Source organism: Bufo bufo, chromosome 3 (assembly GCF_905171765.1).
Source record: "Bufo bufo chromosome 3, aBufBuf1.1, whole genome shotgun sequence".
In the NCBI taxonomy this organism is placed as follows: domain Eukaryota; kingdom Metazoa; phylum Chordata; class Amphibia; order Anura; family Bufonidae; genus Bufo; species Bufo bufo.
The window spans coordinates 441,630,105-441,650,513 of NC_053391.1; the positions used below are offsets into that span (position 1 = coordinate 441,630,105).

The 20,409-nt window shown below is 44.4% G+C and overlaps 1 protein-coding gene across 3 annotated transcripts in view; it reads right to left on the reverse strand.

The window, feature by feature from the left end:
• Positions 1-20,409, reverse strand: part of UXS1 (UDP-glucuronate decarboxylase 1) — an 86,649-nt gene that overhangs the window by 27,073 nt on the left and 39,167 nt on the right. For all 3 annotated transcript variants that reach the window (XM_040425057.1, XM_040425055.1, XM_040425056.1), the window contains exons 5-9: positions 19,456-19,516; positions 17,532-17,712; positions 14,823-14,927; positions 8,556-8,615; positions 8,095-8,216 (exon numbers count right to left, since the gene is read on the reverse strand). In XM_040425057.1, the coding sequence (XP_040280991.1) occupies positions 8,095-8,216; positions 8,556-8,615; positions 14,823-14,927; positions 17,532-17,712; positions 19,456-19,516 (529 nt within the window). The remainder of the gene's footprint in view (positions 1-8,094; positions 8,217-8,555; positions 8,616-14,822; positions 14,928-17,531; positions 17,713-19,455; positions 19,517-20,409) is intronic.

Here is a 20,409-nt window from a genome sequence, read left to right on the forward strand (position 1 = left end):
CATACATTGTATAGAGACCAGGCCTGGTATTGCATATTGGGAACAAAATAATTCCAAAATCAGATAATGACCTCCAGCACACTACTGTGAAGAACTAGGACAATGGCTGGACCACCCCCGAGCCCAGAGCTCATCTTCAATGAAAGCGCTCAAGATTATTTGGATGATACGAGGCAGAGCCTCTCTGAACTTTGGAGGTTTTTACAAAGAAGCATGAAAATTATTATTGCAGATTTAATTTTAATGGTGAAAGCAAGGGTCTTGAATGGCAGCTGTAAGAAGGAAGCTGCATGAGGCGAGGAGGATACTCAACATCAACTACCTAGAAGGCTTTTCTGACTACACAGATCTTTATGAAGTCCCAGCCTCTTGGGAGATAAGCCAACAGTAAAGGGAGCAGTACTGAGAGGTCACAGCAGCACTTAAAGTATATTGGTCCCTGCAGTCATGGACTGTTGAGAGTTAAAGAGGACCTTTCATCCGTTTAGCCCTAGTCTAAGTAACCGCAGGGTGAGCTCTTCAAAGAACCCCTTATTGTTGATCGGGGCAGATTTGAGAAACTAGTACATATTTTTCAAAGCAAATCCCAAAGGTACTTTTCTGTTCTAATATGTGAAGACTAAGATTTAACTTCTACAAAACAATAAGGTATACTTTAAAAAAAAATTAAAAAAAAATTGGATAATGCTTTTTCTTTTAAATCTCCATAGAAATGGCTATGATTACTGCTGAGAAAAATCCATACTTCAGCTTCAGTTCAATCCACATTGGTTTGAATTGGAGTCCTTTATTCTATTGTTCAAAAAATACAGACACATGCAAGAGGAAATAATACCATAAAAATGTAAAGGATTTAGCCCACCATAAGAATGTATCACCTATCCCAAAGGATAGGGGATATGTATCTGATCGTTGGGGGTCCAACTGATCACAACTAGGTCCCAGAGCTCCCGAAGTGAATGGTGGCCATGCATTTGTGCTGCTCCTTTATTCAACTCTATGGGACTGCTGAAGATAAAGGAACGGCGTACTTCTCTTCGGCATTCTTACGGAGTCCACTGGAGTGACAGCGCACAGGCACCTCATTTGTGGCATTCTCCACTCCTCTATAACCAGATACTTATCTCCTATTCTGTGGACAGGGGATACGTTTCTATTGGTGGGACAACCCCTTTAAGTAAAGGTACCTTACTCAGACTCAGTCTAAAAAGTACAGTGAATGGCCTGAAATATGGTATACAGAAACTGGAAGGGTCACTTTTATTCAAGGCTCCCAGACAATAAGCTGATCATAGGTTGCCCTTCTGCAGGGACTCAGTAAGCAGGGAACATGGCAGCAAGCATTGAATTCATCTGCAGCACCATCGCAGGACAAATTAAGAATTACAAAATTTTCATTGATCTCAGACTGTCAGGTCCTTAACCCTTTCCCGACCAGCGCCGTAATAGTATGGCGCTGGCCAAGTCTTTAAAGATGGCGCCAGCTCCTGAACGGAGCGGGTGCTATAGCCGCGGGTGGCCTGCTGTTTCTTATAGCAGACACCCGCGGCTAATGTCCGCAACCGGCAGTAATGCCGATCGCGGACATTTAACCCCTCAGATGCATCTGAGCGCGTGAAACACCAGATGCGCGCGCTTCGGTGATGCTCCGCCTCCCGATCGGAGGAGCCGGAGCTTGTGTGCAGCAGCCCCTGTCTTTGTGAATGACAGGAGGCTGCAGCATAATATTTCCTATGGAGCCCTTTCCTGCAATAGGGCTCCATAGGAAAATAGCAATTTTCTAATAGATTCCAATGCTAGTGCATTGGGGTCTATGAGAATAGCAATCTAATGATTGCTTGTTATAGTTCCCTATGGGAATTATAAAAAAGAAGTGTAAAAAAATAAATAAAATAAAGTTTTTAAAAATATATATATATAAAAAAAAAAAAAAACATTCAAATCACCCCCCCTTTTCCCAAAATAAAAATGAAAAAAAAAAAACGAAAAAAAAAAAATAATACACATCATGGGTGTCGCAATGTGCGAAAACGCCCATAGTATAAAAAAGGAGACTTTTGTATTACTTACCAGTAAAGTCTCTTTCTCGCTCTTCCTTGGGGGACACAGGAAACCATGGGTATAGCTCTGCTCCCTAGGAGGCGTGACACTAAGTGAAAGCTGTAAGCCCCTCCTCCATCAGCTATACCCTTCAGCCTGGAGAAGAGACTGCCAGTTGCGTGTCCAAGTAGTGAAAGATAACCACCAACCGGAAAAAGAACTGTCGAGCCCCAACGGGGGCAACCAAGCCGGAACCACAACTGTAACCCAAATGAAGGGCGGGTGCTGTGTCCCCCAAGGAAGAGCGAGAAAGAGACTTTACTGGTAAGTAATACAAAAGTCTCCTTTTCTCGCCCATATTCCTTGGGGGACACAGGAAACCATGGGACGTTCCAGAGCAGTCCCAGAAGGGAGGGACCAGATCAAACTAGACCAACACCAGAGGCATCAATCAACTGCCGCCTGCAACACCAGACGGCCTAAAGCAGCGTCAGCCGACGCATGAGTATGCACCCTGTAGAACTTGGTGAAGGTGTGCAAGGAGGACCAAGTGGCCGCCTTGCAAATCTGCTCCGTAGAAGCCCGATTCCTCTGAGCCCAGGAAGCCCCGACCGCTCTAGTGGAGTGAGCGGTAACACCGAGGGGCGGAACCTTGCCCTTGGCGAGATAAGCCTCAGTAACAGCCATCTTGACAAAACGGGCGATAGCAACTTTGGATGCCGCCATCCCTCTGCGCGACCCCTCCGGAACCACAAAGAGCGAGTCAGTACGCCTGAAAGAGCTGGTTACCTCCAGGTAAACCTTGAGCGCCCTGACAACGTCCAGGCGATGAAGCTTCCTCTCCCGCGGGTGGGAAGGGGAAGGACACAAAGAGGGGAGAACGATGTCCTCGTTCAGATGAAAGGCGGAGACCACCTTAGGAAGGAAGGAAGGGACCGGACGAAGAACTACCTTGTCCTGGTGGAACACTAGGAAAGGTTCCAGATAGGAGAGTGCAGCCAATTCGGACACCCTCCGAAGAGAGGTGACGGCTACAAGGAAAATAACCTTGCAGGACAGAAGTCGCAAGGAAACCGTCCGCAGAGGCTCGAAAGGAGAAGCCTGGAGCGCTGAGAGAACCAGGTTCAGGTCCCAGGGCGGTACCGGAGGACGGTACGGGGGAACCGCGTGAGCCACGCCCTGAAGGAAGGTCTTGACAGGACCAAGGGGGGCCAGTGGGCGCTGAAACAAAATGGACAGCGCAGACACCTGACCCTTCAAAGAACTAAGGCCCAGACCTTGGGCAAGTCCGCTCTGCAGGAAGGACAAAACGGTGGGGAGAGAAAAGCGGAGCGGAGGAATCCCCAGATCGGCACAGAACCCCAAATAGGTCCTCCAGGTCCTATAATAGATCCTAGAAGAGGACGGCTTACGGGCGCGGATCATGGTGCGGACGACGTCCGCAGAAAAACCCCTACGTGTCAGGACGGTGGTCTCAACAACCACGCCGTCAAACGTAGGGACCTTAAACGCGGGTGGAAGATTGGTCCCTGAGAGAGAAGATCTTCCCTGGCGGGCAGCGGCCAGGGCGCGTCTGCCAGGAGGAGCATGAGGTCGGCATACCAAGACCGGCGGGGCCAGTCCGGAGCGACCAGAATCACCGAGACGCCTTCCGCCGCGATCTTCCGAAGGACCTTGGGCAGGAGTGGGATGGGAGGGAAAATGTATGGACGCGCGAAGCCTCGCCAAGGAAGAACGAGGGCGTCGGCTCCGCAGGCTCCCGGATCCCTGGCCCTGGACAGATAGGCGGGGACCTTGTGATTGAATTTGGAGGCCATGAGGTCCACGTCCGGTATGCCCCAACGAAGGCAAATGGCCTCGAACACCTCCGGGTGAAGAGACCACTCGCCGGGGTCGACGGTGGTGCGACTGAGGAAGTCCGCCGCCCAATTGTCCACCCCTGGAATAAAAATTGCAGATAGGGCCGGGACGTGGGCTTCCGCCCAACGGAGAATGCTGGTGACCTCCCGCATTGCTGCAACGCTGCGAGTGCCCCCCTGGTGGTTTATGTACGCCACGGCCGTGGCGTTGTCCGATTGCACACGAACTGGATGACCCTTCAGCAGATGAGTCCAGTGTCGCAGAGACAGAAGGGCCGCTCTCAGCTCCAGGACATTGATCGAGAGTTTGGACTCCGATGGAGACCAAATGCCCTGGACGGATCGGGGAGGAAACACGCCTCCCCAGCCCAAGAGACTGGCATCGGTTGTAACCACCAACCAGTTGAGCGGCAGAAAGGACCTGCCCAGAAGAGGGGACTGCAACCACCAGCGGAGAGATGACCGCACCGGAGGCGATAGATGGAAGGGATGATCCAGAGACTCCGGCGATTTGTCCCAGGAGGAGAGGATCGCCCGTTGGAGAGGGCGGGAGTGAAACTGCGCAAATGGGATCGCCTCGAAGCAGGCAACCATCTGCCCCAAGACCCGCATGCAGAAGCGGAAGGACGGTCTGATAAAGGAGACGCTAGCTGCGTCAGAGCTAGGAGGATCATCCTGCACCTTAAAGGTGTCACGAATATCAGAGATGAGTTGACCCATCGCTGAGGCTAACTTGGACGGCAGGGCCGAGTCCATTTCCAAATCTGAAACCGCCAATTCACCTTCAGAGAGCGAATCCTTTGGAGAGGAGAGGCTCGTCTGGGTGCGCACGCGTGGCGGGGAGAGTGAGGCCTCAGAGGAGGAGGCTCGCTCTACTCTAATACGCTTCTGAGAGTGCCTAGCTCGGGAGGGGTCACTAAGAGAGAGTGAACCCGCTGCAGCGGCAGAAGCAGTGGACCCGGAGGGCGCGACAGTCAGAGAGGCGTCCTGCGGGGTAGGTGGCCTGTCTATTAGGCGGCCCACGACATGAGTGAGGCTTTCCACGGCCTGGGACAGGGATCTAGCCCAGTCAGGCGGGTCAGAGGAAGCAGGGAGCGACACAGCGGGCGACTGAGGCTGCGGTGGAGCTCGGCATGCAGTACAGTGCGGATCAGACTGCCCCCGGGGAAAGGGTTCCCTACAAGCAGTACAGGCATGGTACCAAGGCTTGGCGGCTGCAGAAGGGTCTGACATGGTGAAAAAAGATGCTGCACTTAAAGTGGGAGACCCCAAAGAAAAGTGGTGGCACAAAGGGGGTTAACAGTCCTACCAGACCCGGATGATGCAAGCGGCAGCGGTAAGGGGAACAGACTGAGGAGGCTGTGGAGGAGAGGCAGCAGCACGGAGATGACTGGCTTCAGGATCACACGGCAGAGAGGACTCCACGCAGCACTGAGAAGTGGAGCCCGATGAAACCGGAAGTAGCGGAGCGCATGTAGGAAGCTCCGCCCCCCCTCTGCCGCGCTGAAGAAGAAGCAGAGCCGCGCGCGCGCGGCAAAATGATTTTAACCCCAAAGGGGATGAAGTGCCGGCCAATATGAAATGGTGCCGTTCACGCCAAGTAAGCGGCCCCCGCCGCGCCTGGATGTGGCAGACGGCTTGCTTTTTGCCTGCAGCCGTCCTCTGAAGGCAGCGTCCCAGCCAAGGACTTGCCCAGATAAACTCCCCTGCCCGGTAACGGTCCCGATATGCCCGGGGGTGGGGGGAGGGGGTTGGGGGGGGGAATCGATGTAGCAGTGGCCATGTAGCAGTGGCCATGTAGCAGTGGCCATGGGGATGTAGCAGTGGCCATGGGGGATGTAGCAGCGGCCATGGGGGATGTAGCAGCGGCCATGGGGGATGTAGCAGCGGCCATGGGGGATGTAGCAGCGGTGGGAGGGAGGAAGGGGAGGCTGGAGCAGCCACTCTCACCATACGCTGTCTTCGCCCTCAGTCCATCCAGCGGGGGTCGCCCCTTCAGCTCCTGGCACCGCAGTGGCAGGAAGCCGGGGGAGGGACTTGGCGTGCGGGCGACCCTGAGCTGGCGGGACGCAGGGGAGCGAGGCTGCCCTGGTCCACCTTGTCTTCTGTGGGGGGAGGCGGCAGTGCGGAATTACCGGCACTGGCGCAACTCAACCCCGGGAGAAACAGAGGGGTCTAGTGCGCAGGGAGTGTCTTGCCTCCTTGGACACTAAGCAAAAACTGGCAGTCTCTTCTCCAGGCTGAAGGGTATAGCTGATGGAGGAGGGGCTTACAGCTTTCACTTAGTGTCACGCCTCCTAGGGAGCAGAGCTATACCCATGGTTTCCTGTGTCCCCCAAGGAATATGGGCGAGAAATATATTCCCTATACGACAAACAGCAAAACGGAAAAAAGTGTCAAAATGACTGCTTTTTGGTTGCTTCATTTTCAAAAAAAAAAATAAAATGTAATAAAAAAAGTGATCAAAAAGTCATACACACCCCAGAATGGTATATCGCCCTGCAAAAAAATAGCCCCCACACAGCTCCATACACATAATTACAAAAAAAAGTTTTTGGGGTCAAAATATGTAGACGAGAAAATAAACTCGCAAGAAAAACTACACATACAAGGTATCACCGGATTCAAACTGACCTGTAGGATAAAAGTAACTGGTCAGTTTTATCGCACATCGAACGTCGTAAATAAAAAACCTGTAAAACTGTGGTGGAATTGCTTTTTTTTTTTTTTCAATTTCACCCCATTTGGAATTTTTTTTCCCGCTTGCCACTACATCATATGCAATATTAAATAATGGCGTTGGAAAGTACAACTTGTCCTGCAAAAAAACAAGCCCTTATATGCCTATGTGAACAGACAAATAAAGAGGTTATGCTCTGGGAAGGCAGGGAGCGCAAAACGAAAACGCAAAAACTAAAAAACCTCCGGGGTAGAAAGGGTTAAAGGTGTTGTCTTGGTTCAGCAAATGGCATTTATCATGTAGACTAAGTTAATACAAGGCACTTACTAAAGGTATTGTAATTGTCCATATTGCCTATGATGGCTTCATTTTTCCAATGAAACGAGCAGTGTATAATGTGATGGAAAAAATTAATCAGGCCAGCAAAGGAGGCAATACAGGGCCCCAGATGGCAAAATATAATTTGGCTCCTAAATTTTTCAGGTTAGGAGCCAATGGCTCCTTGATATTTTTTTTAGTCTGGAGCACTGCAATATGGACACTCACAATACATTAGTAAGTGCCTTGTATGAACTTTGTCTACGTGATAAATGCTGTTTGCTGAACTGAGACAATCCCTTAAAAAGGGTTTTGAGAGTTGTTTTTTTACTGAAAACCTATCCTCTGGATAGGTAGGTCATCAGCATCTGATCGGTGGGGTGTCAGGACCCCTGCCAATGAACCGTTTGAGAAGGCACCGGCGCCCGCAGTAGTGCCGCAGTCTTCTCTTTGCTTACCAAGCACAGGTCTATACATTTTATAGCGGCTGTGCTTGGTATCGCAGCTCAGCCACATTCACTTCTATGGGGCTGATCTGCGCCTAGGCCATGTGACTGATGAACGTGATGCCTCATGAGCTAGGAAAAGTCGGAGAAGGCCGCAGCTGTGGAATACAAGGAGTTACTATAACAGACATGTCAGGTTACAGGTCCTCTTTAACAATGAAACTGTTCTTCTATGAACAGTGGTCTGACCTAGGGACGAGCGAATCGACTTCAGATGAAACATCTGAAGTCTATTTGCATAAAACTTTTTTTGAATACTGTACGGAGCGAGCACGCCGTACAGTATTAGAATGTATTGGCTCCGATGAGCCGAAGTTATTACTTTGTGAAGTCTTGCAAGACTTCACATGATCACTTCATAAATTGATTTCTACTGTAAAAAAAACTATTTCCTGAACTTGAGTTCGGTTCCAAGTGGTACCTTGGAACCGAACCACAATTAGGGAAATGTTTTTTTTACAGTAGAAATCAATTTATAAAGTTATTATGCAAAGTCTCGCGAGACTTCACAAAGTAATAACTTCGGCTCATTCTAACTTTGCTCACTCCGTACAGTAATAAAACCGTTTGATGCAAATCGACTTCAGATGTTTCATCCGAAGTCGATTCGCTCATCCCTAGTCTGACCAATATCTACAGAACAGGCAATGCGCATTGCAGATTACTCTGCATACATAATAAGATAACCAACCTGTTTCATATATGCATAGCACATTGTCTCAGCTACGCGCTTCCCCTCATCATAACAAGCTCGGGGGCCTATGGGATTCACATGTCCCCAGTAGTCTTCATTTTGAGGGTGTACTTCTGGATCTGATTATGTAAATGAAAGACAAGCTTAGTCATTATTTCTAAGTAAATGTAAATCACATCAAAGATTAATACGCATAATCTAGAATGTATGCTTAGAAAGGAACCGTTAAATCAATATAACATGAAGGGTCAAAGATGACTTAAACCAAGTATTGCATAATTTCCTACAGTCGTGGCTTTCTCTCTTGCTTTGCAGCATGACACCAGGGATAATTGTGTTAATTTATGAGACGCAGGAACAATGTTGAAAGCGATTTCAAGTGTGAACCCCTTTAGCAATACGCTTTTGAACGCAATACCAAATCTACTAGATATTGCAATGTAATTTCACAATATTACCTCCATAGACCTCAGAAGTAGACGCCAGTAGTAGCCGAGCTCCAACACGCTTCGCTAATCCTAGAAAAGACAAGTATATAAAAGGTATATAATAAAAAAAAAAAAAAAAAAATTCTGAGTTGAATGGAATGGAAATAAAAGTAGGTCGATGTCTGAAAAACGGCTGAATGAATGTTCATCAGATAATTTTTTCGCCTATGCAGCCATCCACATTTTAGTCCACAACAGGCATTACAGTCCTTCAAGCTGACCATATATTCAATTATACTGGGAAAGTTCTTTTATAGACAGATGGCTCAAGGACTAAAGTTCTTTTGTCCAACTAATTTTCCAATACGACTGTTTTCTTTACCACTTAGGCAGCAGCTGTAAATGGTCTAAAGTAATTAAAGAAGCCATACTTAACACTTTTCTCCCTTGCTGCTTCTAGTGCTGGGTTCCAGTCCTGCACCACTGACGTCATCGTCCTGACTGCAGCAGTGACGTTCCATGAACACCACCTCACCTCTTGCAGAGCATAGAGATCTATGTGCGTGAACATCACCGCTACAGCCAGGGAGATAACGTCAGCTGGGCAGGACCGGAGCACTGTGCTAGAAGAGGCAGGGGAGAAAAGTGGCAAGTATGGCTTCTTTTCTTAATTCCAACCTTTTACAGCTGCTGCCCGAGTGTTTATTTAACTCAGACAACTCCTTTAAGGCTGACCACAAAGGCTCGTGGCTGACGGCCCTCTCTCCCAATCTCCCTTATACGCATTCATTTTCCATCTGATATGAGGGGGGCGCTGCGGTGAGACTCCTCTGGAAGCGATTTACTTGCCTGAAAACAAAGCTCATCTCCCTTGACATCTGCGCGAGAGTCACCAAACGCATTAGATGATCGGGCCGCCCCGCTGATATCTAAAGTATCTGGACAGCTTAGAGTTAAAAGGGGGTTTCCAGTTGCTTTTAAATGAAGTTTAAAGTGACACTGCCACCAAAGTTTTATCACATAGCAGCGATATGTGAATATTCCATGTATTTTTACTTCTTATAAAAAACAAGGAGATGTTTTTTTTAATGTAATTTTGGAAGTCACTTCATGTATTTTACCTCCTGTTATGGCTCTGCCACCTACATGACATGTTTAAAACTGATAATATAGCTCTGTGGGACGCAAATACATAACACCGACGGTACCTTGGTTTAGTTTTTGAGAGTCTCCAAAGCACCAAAAACAAAGTTTTAAAGCCTGTCACCTATTAAACTAGGGCTGATCATGCTGATTAATATGAAAACGAGCAATTGGAGCACTAGGAGGTGGGGCTGAATCATTTGAGCTCTGTAACACCCCCTGTGCTCTGCACACGCCCCCCTGCCTTGATTGACAGGGCTAGACAGCATGCTGAGGGCAGAGCCCTGTCCAAGAGCTGTGTGCTAGCAATATCATATCACTATATACTATAGCTTCACCACACTGAGATCTGCTCAGAAAGCTAATCTACATATTAATGCTTTATTCACAGGCACAACATAGGATTAGAAAGACCAACACTTAAGTTCTATTGTATACCATTTTTAATATGTCTATGTGTTAGTGTTGTCTAATAAAAATCGCTTTTTATTTATTGGTATTTGTAGGATGTGCATTTCTGTCGTGGTTCTCTTGACTGTACTTCAGTCCTTGTTTTTGCAATATGATTAGAAAGACACTAGTAATATGTCTGATAGCTTATACGCATAGAAAACATATATCCCTATGTGGTGATGCTATAGCTTAGAGTACTTTCACACTAGCATTATTCTTTTCCAGTATTGAAATCTGGTAAAGGCTCTCAATACCGGAAAAAAAACGCATTCTGCATGGAAAGCAATCCGTTCAGTATGAATCAGGAGGTCTTCTGTTCCGTCCCTTTTACGGTATTTGGCAGGACAAAATACAGCTGCTTGCTGCAGTTCTTTTTCTGGCCCAAATACTGAAACAATGCCGCACTTGCCAGATCTGGAAATAATTTCCAATGAGATGTATTAATGCCGGATCCGGTACCAAGTGTTCCGGATCCGGCAATTTCCGGTTTTCCGGTCTGCGCATGCGACGGGCTTTTGATCTTTGAAAAATTTTAAATACCGGATCCGTTATTCCAGATGACACTGGATGAGTCTAACGGATCCGGGAAATAAAGCTATCCGCTTGTACACTGCTTGCTGGATTCTAACAACGCTAGTGTGAAAGTACCCTTAGGCCTCATGCACACGACAGTATTTTTTCACGGTCCGCAAAACGGGGTTCCGTTGTTCCGTTTTTTTCTCCGTGTGTCTTCCTTGATTTTTGGAGGATCACCAGACATGAAAAGTGAAAAAAAATCTAAGTCAAGTTTGCCTTCAAAATGATAGGAAAAAAACGGACACGGATCACGGACGCGGATGACAATCTTGTGTGCCTCCGTGTTTTTTCACTGACTTGAATGGGTCCGCAAACCGTTGTCCATCAAAAAAATAGGACAGGTCATATTTTTTTGACGACTGGAAACACGGATCACGGACGCGGATGACAAACGGTGCATTTTCAGAGTTTTCAACGGACCCATTGAAAGTCAATGGATCTGCAGAAAATCACAGAAAACGGAACAACGGACACGGATGCACACAACGGTCGTGTGCATGAGGCCTCAGTGATATAATGGTTTACCTCGTGTGAAGAGATCCCAGGTTCAAGTCCTTGGAGAGTTGTACATTTTCTTTGTAATTTTTTTTCTCTCTCATTTAAAACCATAATAAATAATCATAATAATAAGGCCTTACTAGATTGAGAATAGTGGTGTTTTTTTTTTTTGCTAAAACCTATTACTGTTTTATTCAAAATATGATGATTATAAACCAGTAATATTTATTAGCTTTCTAAAAGAAACAAAATAAAAAAAAAAACTATTCTCAATCGTAGACTTTTCTTATGGGATAAATGTCGAAAAAAATAATATCTGAAGAAAAAAAACTTCCAAGTCTATCCCAAGATTCAGACCTGGGATCTCTACATGCAAAACTACGGTAATCACTTAACCACCAAGCTATAACATTACCCCACAGAGATGTGTCTTTTTTCCATGCTTATAAGCTAACATACATTACAGGTTACAAACGGTTCCGCCCCCTCCCCACGTCATCGTCTACCTTCTAGAAATGCTCAGTCCTTCTTCCTGTCGGCGGCCAGAAAACTTGTGCAGGCGCAGTACCGCCTGCGGCCTGTGCGATCATCAAGCTCCTCAGGGCAACAGCGCTCAGGTTACATCACTGGGCTCGGCGCATGCCCAGTGAGACTTTTGAGGCTGTTGCCCTGAGGTTGATGATCGCGCAGGCCGCAGGCGGTACTGCGCCTGCGCGAGTTTTCTGACCGCCGACAGGAGGAAGGACGGGACATTTCTAGAAGGTAGACGATGACGTGGGGAGGGGGCGGAACCGTTTGCCGGGGCTATGGGAGGTTATTTCAGGATCAGGAGGCGTTCTTGGGCACTGCCGGGGGGAGTCACTGGGCACCTGAGAGGGAAAAAAACGCCCCTCTGGGCACCTTGGAGCCTCATTAGCATATCATAAAAAGGGCTTTTATATCAAAAGGACAAAACGAAATAAAGTAAAAAGAAGACTGCTGGAAATGAGGTACTTTAGTGAACATAGCGATTGTGACAGCTTAAAATGGTAAAAGCAGGTGACAGATTCCCTTTAAATAGATTGTGTGGGAATAAACCAGTAACATGTAGATTAGCTTTCTGGGCAGATCTCAGTGTGGTGAAGCTATAGTATATAGTGATATGATATTGGTAGCACACAGCTCTGCCCTCAGACTGAAGTCTAGCCCTGTCAATCAAAGGGAGGGGGGGGGGCTTGCAGAGCACAGGGGGTGTTACAAAGCCGTGCTCAAAGGATTCAGCTTCGACTCTTGGTGCTCAAAATTCTCATTTGCATATGAATAAAAATGCAGATTTATCTGCAGTTGTTTATCACACAGACAAAAGAAAGGTATTGTTTTAATCAGCTTGATGAGCCCTACCAGGCAGTTTGTCTAGTTTAATAGGGTTGATCCTGGTGACAGAGCCTCTTTAAAGATATGCAAATTAGCTACTGCAAGTGCCCAGCTTTACTTGCGCCCGACTCCTCCCCTCATTATCGCCCGGCCAGCCCTGTATCCTTGTGGCGTTATTCTTATCTCCATTCGTGATCCGATGCCTCCACGCATCACCGCCGGGCCTGGGCATGCGCAGTACATTGTCCACTGTGGGTAGAGGCATAGTGATATGCAGTGTGCACACGTGGATTAAGTAACCAGTAACCGGGCAATTGTGAACGTTTCATTCCCAACAATCACCTGCAAAATCGGGCTGTCTAATACAGCATTAACTCCCTGGGTCAAGGACCCTTGTGCAGAATTCTAGTAACTCAATTTGAGCCTCACACTGATAAGAGCATTACTCTTCTGTCAGTAAATGTATATAGGCCTATCAGGAGAACAAAAGAGCTATACTGTTATCCAAATTCTGCTACTCCACTATTTTACTAACAGATAACATCTTTCACTTACAGGAGAAGCGAACTGACAAATTAACTATCCATATAAGAGTTTTACTTTTGTGATAACTGCTACAGAAGTCCAATATTTAGTATTTAATTTTTAATGGTATACGGTACTGCTAAAATGAAAAAAATAAAATAAAAATGTAAACAATTTTTTAACACGGAGTTAAACAGGTGTCCCTTTAATCTCTGTATACTGAGAAGTTGCACTACTTTCTACCTTTTTCTTGCTTTAGTAAATCAACTATTAATACCTCTGCTTGCAACCAGTGGATAAAAGCAGTCTTGCTTTTAATTAGAGGCAGAAGAACTCTAAGGACTTCATCTGGCTGAGGAATTATTACAATGCACCCAGTCAACACACACCTGTGAGCTAAAACACAATAGAGTAAAATTCTCGGTCCTGACCTCTAGGGTAGTAGCTCTTACACCGATACATTGCAGCAAACTTGAGCTGTGTAGAAGTAGTACTAGGTCAGGATGCATTTTAAGCTTGTGACTATCATGGATCTTGAAAAAGGGTAATGGGATTGATGCACCAAGTATTTGTTAATATAAAAACTTGATTTAAAGGGTCACTGGGTTTTCATAAAACTTTGTATATGTAAGAGACATATCTAAGGTTTTTATTGGTGGGGGTCAAGTGTTGAGACAAAGAAGTGTTCACATAACGCACTCTCTCTCCTCGCTGCAGGAGGGGAAGAGAGACAGACTCAACAGAAAGTCTACGGGCTTGTCTCTATTCCGTCCCCGGCAGCGAGGAGAGTGATATGTGAGAACTTCTCTTGCCTCGTTCTGGCCATCAGTGGGGGTCTCAACACTCAAAACCCTTGATGCGTCTCTATGATATATCAAAAGTTTTATGGATACTCAGTGACCCTTTAAACAATCATTTTCTGACAACGCATCCCCTTTAGGCTAAATGCACACGATCAGGATGTACATTGTATTCTATAGGAATTTGAAACTTATGTACACGATGCAGATTTTTTTTCCATGCGGATTTTAAAATTCGCAAAATGACAATTTATTTTAATTTTTCCTGAACGGATTTTCTCCATTCGCTTCAATAGGGAGAGTAAAATTTGCATGTGGAAAATACGCACCAAATCCATGTGCAAATCCGCATCAACTGACGCAGATTGTCCGCATGGATTTCCCTGCAAACGTCAGCAGATTCTCCGCACGTAAATCCTAACGTGTGCAATTACCCTTAGAATTGGGAAGTAGCCTACACCAGCAACCTGGTTCACATCTGCATTAAGAACTCTTGTTTCTGCTCCCGTCACAGAACAGAAAAACAGACTTCAAGCTGTGACGGATACCATCAGAGCCTGATGAACCCCTCTGCCTGCATGTTAGGCTGGGTTCACATACCACTGTGCACCGTCTGATCCCCATTCACTGTAATAGGATCCGGCAGGGATCTGGCTGTTTTCCGGTATATTTGCCAGCTGTTCACCAGATAAAAAAATACTGCGTCTGGTATTTTTTTTCCAGCCGAAAGTCAGCATGTATGCTGGATACAGTGACTTCCATCAATCTGTTCCTATGCTGGAACAGACTGCCGGAGTTCAAAGCGCATATGTGAACCCGGCCTTACCAGAAAAAAATAAATGCCCTGAATAACGCGCTATTTCCCCCCCCAGTAATTCTGATGTGAACAGAGCTAGGATCTCTAGTGGAAGGCTGCAGAAGGACAGCAGATACAAGATATAAAACTTACCCAACATGTTCAAGGTTCCTATCGTGTTGGTTTTTAAAGTCTTGATTGGATTATACATGTAATTTGGAGGAGAAGCGGGAGAGGCTAAATGATAAATCTGGTCCACTATGAGGAAAAACAAACATGTAAGAGCCAATATTAATTCAAAGATACCTCTAAAATTATGCATTTTTATTTTATTCCTGGCCACTATGCAATATACATTTTTGGTATTATTAATTCAGAACATGTTAGCTTGGCTCTTCCAAATGGAATTCAATGACGCTTGAACTGATTGGTATAGAATATTTGCCCTGGAACCTGAATGCCGTCTCCAAGTAATCAGTTGTGCATGATAAAACAGGATCCCACAGGCAATGCTCATCTTGATGACTGAAACAATATGAAGCCCAAAGCTACACCTTCTATGATTTTTAATATTAAAAGACACTTGTATTCCCCATTCGATTATCATAAAAAATAATGTTGTGGGTTTTCCCACAAAAAAAAAAAGCTGAAAAGGTCTTTTTCTTACTAATGATCTATCCTTTGGGTAGGTCTTCAGCATCTGATTGGCGGGGAGCGGACAACCAGGACTTTACTGGCCTGTGGGAAGCAGTGAGCGGGCCACGGCGCTACTGCGAACACCGCTGCATTCTCAAACAGCTGATTGGCAGGAGTCCCTAGTCCAACCCCCACCGATCAGATGCTGATGACCTACCCAAAGGATAGATCATCAGTAAGAAAAAGGCAGATAGTTTAGGGACCTGTTCCTCTGAAATGAAATATATTTATATATTGAAATTATCAACATTTTATTTGGTATAAAAAAACATTTTGGTGAAATAAATGCAGCCACATGAAATGTGTAGCCGGTGAAGGGGGGGGGAATCAGTTGGAAGAAAGACTGGCTGGCCGAGAAGAACTGTGCTTCATATTCAATTTCAAGCCTTTTTCATGGCAAACTGCATATACCCCATTCATTATCAGCTGTTCTCTAGCAATAAAACAGCTATATAAAGTATGCACACTTTATGGCCATCAGACCACGACAACTATATAGACATGACGACGACTATATAGACATGACGACGACTATATAGACATGACGACAACTATATAGACATGACGACAACTATATAGACATGACGACAACTATATAGACATGACGACAACTATATAGACATGACGACAACTATATAGACATGACGACAACTATATAGACATGACGACAACTATATAGACATGACGACAACTATATAGACATGACGACAACTATATAGACATGACGACAACTATATAGACATGACGACAACTATATAGACATGACGACAACTATATAGACATGACGACAACTATATAGACATGACGACAACTATATAGACATGACGACAACTATATAGACATGACGACAACTATAGACATGACGACAACTATATAGACATGACGACAACTATATAGACATGACGACAACTATATAGACATGACGACAACTATATAGACATGACGACAACTATATAGACATGACGACAACTATATAGACATGACGACAACTATATAGACATGACGACAACTATATAGACATGACGACAACTATATAGACATGACGACAACTATATAGACATGACGACAACTATATAGACATGACGACAACTATATAGACATGACGACAACTATATAGACATGACGACAACTATATAGACATGACAACTATATAGACATGACAACTATATAGACATGACAACTATATAGACATGACAACTATACAGAATGGGTCCAAATAGGAAAGAGTGAATCGAGTCTAACAAATAATTTTTATTAGCTAGAATCCTTCACTTGTGAGGGGCTGTCACCACAGGTGAAGAAGCGCCCGCCTGCCTCCTTACTGACCGGCACGGATATCCCACCCGACCCTGACAATCTGGGTTCTGTGCTGCTGCAGTGTGGGGGTCCCACACTTAATTTGAAGGGTCTACCACATTATGGCTGAAATGTACTTCTAGATGCTTTCACTTCACTATACTAGCACTTAGTTGACTGGAGCAAAACCAGCAGATCAGAAATCTCACAAACTGACTGATGGCAAAGTTGAAACCTTTCACAATGCCACCTGTAAAGAGGTCTTCATTACGTCTCATACTACAGTACTACCAAAGTTAATCTATAGAGATTATATGGCTGTGTGCTTGATTTTAGGAAACTGTCTGCAATAAATACGGCTGAAACCTCTGAACTTAATAATTAAGTGGGGTGTCAACATACTTTTGACCCTATAATGATCATCTACAGAAAAGTTTTTATAGAGGCATTACTTTAAAAGGAGGAAAAGTAATGCTCCATTCACATGTCCGCATCCATTCCGCAATTTTACGGAACGGGTGCGTACCCATTCATTTCAATGGGGCCGCAAAAGATGCGGACAGCACACCGTGTGCTGTCCGCATCCGCACTTCCGTTCCGCGGCCCCGCAAAAAAAATAGAACATGTCCTATTCTTGTCCACGGACAAGAAAATACATTTCTATTATAGTGACGGCAATGTGCGGTCCGCAAAATGCGGAATGCACATGGCTGGTGTCCGTGTTTTGCATATCCGCAACCGTTTTGCTGTCCGCAGATTGCAGATGTGAAAAACACGAACACCGGCCATGCGAATGGACCCTCACTGAAAGATCCATAAAACGTCAGAGTGAACATGCAGGAATTTCTCCGGTAATGAGGATGCGTTTACCTTCAATGTAAAGTGGTTCCACCACATCATGATTAATGAGTTCAAAATTCTCGTGGCCAATCCAATGCTCCACATTCCTTTTCCTACCAGTAAAAAAATTGTCCACAACAGTAACCTCATGACCATCCATCATAAGTTTGTCTGTGAGATGTGAACCCACAAAACCAGCACCTCCAGTTATCTGCAACGACAATAGCAAATAAGGCTGTAAATTCCTAAATAAGATTTAAGGCCAATGACCATATAAAATCAATATGAGCCCAGTGGGCGTTCTTAATGACTAACGATCTTCTTGAATAACCATAAAGAAAAACAAGGATCACAGCAGCATATCCGGTACGTCTTTTTATTGGAAGCCTTGAGTGCACACACAAGCAAAGTACGACGTTTCGGCTGCGCAGTAGCCTTTATCAAGTATACAAATAATAAAACTGGCAACCATAAATACTCATAAGTGGCCACTCCTATATCATAATAGAGCCAATCGCCTAAAGGCATAACTCAATCAACACATGTGCATAATTAAAAACAGCCCAAACACCGATCAGACTGTCTATGACTCATTATAATAAAATGTGTACCTGATCCATATTAAATAGCATCTGACCGTGCCGCGTGTATTCGCATGTACTGCGCATGTCCATGACGTCACCGCGCCGCTGTCATAGCGCGTCGCTGTCCAGGATCAAAGAGATGCATGTACTCAGTATGTGTGCACGTCTGATGATACACACGGCACGGTCAGATGCTATTTAATATGGATCAGGTACAAATTTTATTATACTGAGTCACAGACAGTCTGATTGGTGTTTGGGCTGTTTTTAATTATGCACTTGTGTTGATTGAGTTGAGCCTTTAGGTGATTGGCTCTATTATGATATAGGAGTGGCCACTTATGAGTATTTATGGTTGCCAGTTTTATTATTTGTATAATTGATAAAGGCTACTGCGTAGCCGAAACGTCGTACTTTGCTTGTGTGTGCACTCAAGGCTTCCAATAAAAAGACGCACCGGATATGCTGCTGTGATCCTTGTTTTTCTCTATTGTTCTCCGGACTGCTGTGGGTCTGTGGTCCCATCGCGGCTAATGCATTCCGAGATTGGTCGATGAGGTCCGTTTGTGCTGCTCTACAACTCTTTTTGTGTAATCTTGAATAACCATAAATCACTGAAAACTATTTATCAATCTGCTGTGCACCTCCTGCTCTATAAAATGCTGTTTGCAGAGAAATGCATAGTCAACATCTTTCACACCACTTTTTTTGCTTCGGGCATGCAAAAAAAAATTTTGACAAACGAATGCAAACTGTAATCTGTTGTATCCGTTATGCATTGGATCACGTGTATATTTCTCTTTTTTAAAGGGGATCCATTTTTTTTTACTTCCTGGATCTGCGTTTTCCCAAAAGATTTCCCCTTAAGTCAACATCATTTCTACAGAGGTCTAAGTATCTATTAAAACACAATAGTTTTTCTAAAAAGTTTGACTGAAACCAGGTAGATTTAATGGGTGGGAAAAAAACGTAGTGTGGAAGAGGTTTTATGCAGCCTACAGCGTAAAACAATGAAAAGATGCTAAATTTTCCTTTTTTCTAAAAACCTAAAAAGATTTTTTTAACATCACATATATTATCACTTTTGATTTCTTGGTTCCCCAAGTGAAAACTGATGACCTGTTGAGAAAACTCGAAGTGTGATACGCAACCTGCTATTTTCCATTTCCAGCTTTCCTCACAAAGCACAAACTCTGTATTTAAAGACCCAGGGGATTATATTTAAAAAAAAAATAAAAAAAAAAAAAAAAGGGGAGAATTGGTTTTAGGCAGGCAGTTAATCACATAGAAATACAAGGTACCGTATGCAAAGCATTATCTTGCATCACAAACTGTTCATGTAGATCAGCTAGATGATCAACTATACTCACCAAAATTCTCTTCCTGTCTTTTTCTGATAGAAATTTCACAGGAGGGTATTTCTGTGTAAAGCTGTGATTTAAAAAGGGAAAAAATGTGGCATAATTACATCTCCGACACAACTGGAAAATCTCGCTAATGGAAACTATATGATGCAAGTAGTTTTGCAGCTACTATATATCTGAACCACTTTAGCCATGTACATAACATAAAAAGTGAAATCATTTGGTTCCGTTTTCATCACAGCTTTGTAATGCATATTTACATAATTCTCTTTATGATCAAGCAGATAATGATTTGTCTTACTATACCCAGTGAAAGATTCAGTTCTGTATCCTTAAAGATATATTGAGAATATAGGTTTTCTATGCTTAGAAAGCTAATACATCTTACTGGTTTATTCACAGGAACAATATATAATTATAAAGAAATCAGTAAATAGTATTAACTTTTTAATTATAGTAAACCACTGTTCTCAGTATGATAGGGCTGTAACCTGGAGGCAAGTTGTCAGGAGAGACTTCTAGATCCCCCCCCCCCCTTTCATTTAACACATAATAAAAAGACTATACAGCCTTACTACAATGAGAATAGAGGTCTATACTTAGAAAGCCAATACATATTACTAGTTTATTCACAAGCACAATATATATGATTATAAAGACACCAGTAATATGTATTAGCTTTAGGCCTATTGCACACGACCGTATGGCTTTTTCAGTGTTTTGCGGTCCGTTGTTCCGTTTTTTGTTTCCGTTGTGTTTCCGTTTCTGTTCTATTTTTCCGTATAGAATATACAGTATACAGTAATTGCATAGAAAAAATTGGGCTGGGCATAGCATTTTCAATAGATGGTTCCGCAAAAAACTGAACGAAAACGGAAGACATACGGATGCATTTCCGTATGTGTTCCGTTTTTTTTGCGGACCCATTGACTTTAATGGAGCCACGGAACGTGATTTGCG